The sequence below is a fragment of the Sciurus vulgaris genome (assembly GCF_902686455.1).
Source record: "Sciurus vulgaris genome assembly, chromosome: 3".
Taxonomy (NCBI): domain Eukaryota; kingdom Metazoa; phylum Chordata; class Mammalia; order Rodentia; family Sciuridae; genus Sciurus; species Sciurus vulgaris.
In genome coordinates this window covers 188182663-188187904 of record NC_136463.1, presented here as the reverse complement: position 1 = coordinate 188187904, position 5242 = coordinate 188182663, and the positions used below count along the sequence as shown (strand labels likewise).

Here is a 5242-nt window from a genome sequence, read left to right as displayed (position 1 = left end):
CAGCCGGGCTCTGACTGTGGTCACTGGTGACGCTGTGTGTTCAGTGTCGTTCAGAACCCCGATTGCTAGGTGCTGTGGACTCTCTAGGCCAAGCGTCACGCCCTCTGGAAACAGGAGGGCCTGTCCACCTCTGTGCCTTTCTGTGGTAAGCGGCACGTGGGCGCATTGTCACCCAGTCACAGGAGCCCCGCACCCGACCCCGCAGGGCAGGGCAGATTTGGCACTTGGCTACGAGATGCCCAGGCGGCGGTGACACCGACGACCAGGCTGCCTGACAGACCACCTCCCTCTTCCTGGGGGTGACAAGTGTTCTGAAAGGGGGTCGTTTGTAAAGAATGCCTTTGGGCGTCAACAGGACCCGCGACGTGATCGCTGTGGCAGGTGCGCCAGCCCCGAGGTCCCGAGGCCCCGAGGTCCTGAGGCCCCGAGGTCCCCTCGCCCCGAGATGCGCGCAGCTCCTGGGAGTCCTGCGCTCTCTGAAGCGGCCACAGGGCTGGGCTCTTACTCGAGCCTGTGACCTCGGGGACATGTCAGGGTCACCTGCATCGCTTCCTGCCGTGATCCTGGTGAGGTTCTGTCAGGACCTGAGCACCGCTAGTGCCGTCCACGCAGGACAGCAGCTGGCTGCACGGCGGTCTGCCCGATAAGCCCTGGGCGTCCGTCTCTGACTTGAGCAGGTCTAGGCACGTGGTGACCAGTGGAGTCCCTGTGGGCAGCTTCCTCAGAAAGGGGCCTCTGCCTGACGGCTGGCAGGGTGCTGACGCACTCACGCGGTCCTGCCCGACGTCCCTTTACAGCCCTGGTGGAGTGGCTCGAGGAGGACCGCTGAGGACAGCAGGCGCGCCCATGTGGCCGGTCTGACCTTGACGTCTCTCCTGCAGTGCGTCCTCCTGCCCCAGAACCGGGCCTGACAGCGCTGTGTACTCAGCCCACAGGGTGCTCTCCCTGGTTCACGGCTGCTGTCCAGCAAGGCACTGCTTTTCCTGAGTGATGAGAACCGATCTTATTTCTTCTTTTCTTTCTTCTGCTCTCCTCCAGTCTGCCTTGTGATGCTCTGACTTTGAGTTGAGTTCTTATTCCTTCCTTCTTTCTGGCTAAGCCATGGAAGCATTTGGACCTGGAATGTCCCTGGCTGGCCAGTCGCAGCGTCCTCACACTGTCCTCTGGGGGTTTGGGCTGCGGCTCGGGCTCCTGCCCAACTGGAGTGGGCAGGGAGGGCGTGCCTTCCTCCCGGTGTGGTTGGCAGCCTGTGTTCTCTGCCGCGAGCTGCTTCCGCTTTCCACGCCACTGCCCTGGTTTCCACGGTGAAGACTGGACTTTCCTGCAGCAGCTGCAGGTCATTTCTCCCAGGTTTCTGTGGGCATTATAAAGAGAGGCGTTTTCTCAGGGTCCTGAGTTTAGTAGCCTTTAAACCAACATTGCGAGTGGCCTCGTCGACGAGCTGCATCTTCATTTACAGTTTGTGTGTGCGTGTACGTGTGCGTGTGGGGTTGAACCCAGGGCCTCGTGCATGCAAGGCGGGCGTCTACCGACTGAGCTCTCTCCCCAGCCCTGTGTGGCCTGCGGGGCCTCCACAGGCCAAAGCAGCAGGGTCAAGGGGCCAGGCTGAAAGCAGAGACCCTGAGTGGAGAGGCCTTCCCTCTTCAGGTTGACCCCTCAGGTGTTTTGTCCTGTGTTGGGAAGTCGACCAGCCCGCGCTGCCCCTCTGCTCAGTGACCACATGGTATTCCAGAACACAGACTGGAGAGACCTACTCAGCCAGACTGCCTGTTGGCGTGGACGCTGGCTTTGGGTCGGTTAGACCAGCCCCACATCCCTGCATTTCTCTGTTAGCAGGAATTCTCTGCCTTTTCTCCCGAATAACACCGCTAGGTCTGTGGGCTTGTTTCTGTAGCCTGTCAGAGTCGTCCAGGGTCCCTGGTGACCCTATCAACTGTCCTGACAGTCTAGCTTTCTAGCCAGTGCCGAACGGGCTGGCTCTTTCTGTTGTTGGTGTTTCGCTAGGAGAGCAGCAGCCGTGGCGTTAGAAGACCCAGGTCTGTGTCCTGGGCAGCCACCACCCGGGGTGGGTCCTCAGACCTTCCAGGGAGCCTCCCTCTTGCCCTCTGAGGTGGAACCTGGTTCCAGGGCTGCAGCGAGGTGGGAGGAGGGACCTGCGGTCAAAACGACGCTAAGACGGCCTCCCTACCGCGCTCTCGGGCTCTTGCTGCTCTGCATGGGCAGCTCCTAGACTGTTCCAGAAGCCAGCTGTCACGAGCAGCAAGGAGGAGTCAGTGAGAGTGAATCTGGTCCAAAATCAGTTGGCTTTTATTTGATGCTCATCACACAATTACTTATAGTTGTTCTAACTTTTAGTCACACCAATATCACACATAACTTAATCACTAAGTTATTATAAGCCCCGAATAGACAAGACTCACTCCTTACTGAGGCCCGTTCCTAAGGTCCACACCTGTGTGACATGTCTTGAGTCGAAGGGCAGCAGCTCCCAGAGGTCAGTCAGGAAGCCAGCTCAGGAGGTCTCGCTGGGGAGCTCCCTCCGGCCGGAGTCCTGATCGGCGAGGACGGTTGGAAGGCGAAGGAGGGCGGCGAGTTCCCGGAGGCAGGCCGGGCGGAGGCGTCTCAGGCGGGGTGCACACGGGCAGCTCCGCTGTCACTTCCACAGGAACGTCTTGGTCACGGTCAGGATGATGGATGGTCCATCAAGCAACGAGCAAGTCAGTGAGTCCCCTTCAGGCTTGGCGCAACACTGGCGTCATTGGCGTAAAACGGGGACTGGAGCTAGGCTCATCCTGAGTCCTTTTAAACTCTTTTTATCAGACCCTGCCAGCCAGTCTTGGTCCGAGGAAATTTAGTTATCTTACTCGGGGTCAGTTACACATGTCTCCAGCTTGGGGGCAACGTCAATCGTATCTTGGGGCAACACCACATCATTGCCTCATTACAGCACAGAGCACTCAAGTTACTTTTTGCAAGTTACACAGCACAGAGGCAACAAGTTGGTTTTTTTTTGCAAGTTACACAGCACAGAGGCAACAAGTTGGGTTTTTTTGCAAGTTACACAGCACACAGAATGTCACACATTTAATTTTGCTCCTTACACCAGCCGTGTGGCCCCAGCTCCCAGCCCCGTCTCACCCACGCCTTCACACTCAGCCCTGCCAGACACATGATGCCGCTCTCGGCCGGGGCCCCCTCCACCCTCCTGCCTGGACGCTGCTCCACATCCTCTTCCAGAACTGGGCTGAGCCCTCTCCCTCCTCTGTTCCCCGCGATGTGCAGAGACAGGGACCTGGGAGAGCCTGGGATGGGTCCGGCCGACCTGCACCTGGTCACCCACCTTTCCCAAGGCCCTATTGACCTCACGTCACTGATAAAATCAACCCTGAACCAGGCAAAAGGTCAGCTACCAACCAACATAGACAGAAGGAGAGACACCAGGTAACGAACACGGAGGACCCTGCAGGCACGCCTCGTCGCCTGGAGAGAGCGGTGTGAGGAGCGCGGGTGTCCTTAGGGTGCAGAGGCCTGGGGAAGAGGTGGGCAGGGCTTTCCAGAGCCGGGTCCAGAGCGACCTGGATCTGAGGCACCTGAGGCTTGACGCTTCTCCCGGAGCTTCTGTTTTCCTGCCCTAGTGCGGGCAGGATCCAGGAGTCCGTCTTGGGCCAAGGCTCACCCACAGGCCTGGCTCTGCCCCCCCTGCTGCCTGTCCACCTGCCACGATTCCTCCTGGGCTTTTACAGGTGGAGGACGATGAGGGGCGAGAACGCCACCACGGTCAGCACCTTCATCCTGCTGGGCTTCCCCACGGCCCCCAGGCTGCAGTACCTGCTCTTCCTCCTCTTCCTGCTCACCTATCTCTTCGTCCTGGTGGAGAACCTGGCCATCATCCTCACCGTCTGGAGCAGCACCTCCCTCCACAGGCCCATGTACTACTTTCTGGGCATCATGTCCACCCTGGAGATCTGGTACGTGTGCGACATCATCCCCAAGATGCTGGACGGCTTCCTCCTGCAGCGCAAGCACATCTCCTTCGTGGGGTGCATGACTCAGCTCTACTTCTTCAGCTCCCTGGTGTGCACCGAGTGCGTGCTCCTGGCCTCCATGGCCTACGACCGCTACGTGGCCATCTGCCACCCACTGCGCTACCAAGTCATCATGACCACAGGGCTGTGCATCCAACTGGTGGCCTTCTCCTTTGCCAGCGGCTTCACCATCTCTGTGATCAAGGTCTACTTCATCTCCAGCGCCACCTTCTGTGGCTCCAACATCTTGAACCACTTCTTCTGTGACATTTCGCCCATCCTCAAGCTGGCCTGCACAGACTTCTCGACCGCAGAGCTGGTGGATTTCATCCTGGCCTTCCTCATCCTGGTGTTCCCGCTCCTGGCCACCATCCTCTCCTACGGGCACATCACGCTGGCCGTCCTGCGCATCCCCTCGGCCACAGGCCGCTGGAGGGCCTTCTCCACCTGTGCCTCCCACCTCACTGTGGTCACCATCTTCTACACGGCCTTGCTGTTCATGTATGTCCGTCCCCAGGCCATCGACACCCGGAGCTCTAACAAGCTCATCTCTGTTCTCTACACGGTCCTCACGCCCATCTTGAACCCCTTGATCTACTGCCTGAGGAACAAGGAATTCAAGGACGCCCTGAGAAAGGCTCTGGGCCAGGCCAGGCCGTAGGAGGGCGCACCTCCCCATCTCCTGGAACTGCCCCTCAGATGCTGCCTGCTCGCTGACCGGCCACGAGTGCTAAGGTGGAAAGTCTCTGCGTCGGGGCAGCGGTGTTTTCGCAGTGATCTTAACAAGGCCCCCACGTCTGTGTTGCTCCCTCAGCTCACGGAGGTTCATTCCACGGCCCTGTTGCTGTTGGAGCTTATTGTTTCTTTATCTTAACACACGAGCAAAGAAGGACTTGGTAGAGTTCAGTGAATCTTTCTCACCTTTAAAATCGCCATAGGCCTTTCAGAAGAGTGACGAGCACACCCCTCGTAGTGCGCCATAAGCATCATGGGCTTCAGGGCTGCAATGCTGAGCCATGTGGCAAAGTGAGCTCCAGCTCACCTGAGCTAGCTCTGCCTGGGGACTGAGTGTGCACAGCCTGCGTTCCTGCACAGGCCAGCCCTCCTACACTCCTGGGGAGCAGCTCTGCTCCACATCACCTCCCCACCCTCGGGCAGTTCTGAGAAAATAAAAAGGCTCATCGCTGTTTGACTTGACCTCTGTTGACCTGTAACAC

General features: G+C 58.7%; 1 protein-coding gene across 1 annotated transcript; it reads left to right on the top strand.

Annotated features, from left to right (window-relative positions):
• The first annotated feature begins 3663 nt into the window (after window positions 1-3663).
• On the top strand, window positions 3664-4751 carry LOC306657038 (olfactory receptor 6B3). Its single transcript, XM_079132693.1, has one exon. The coding sequence runs from the start codon at window positions 3754-3756 to the stop codon at window positions 4684-4686; it is 933 nt and encodes a 310-aa protein (XP_078988819.1). The 5' UTR covers window positions 3664-3753; the 3' UTR covers window positions 4687-4751.
• Window positions 4752-5242: the final 491 nt, after the last annotated feature.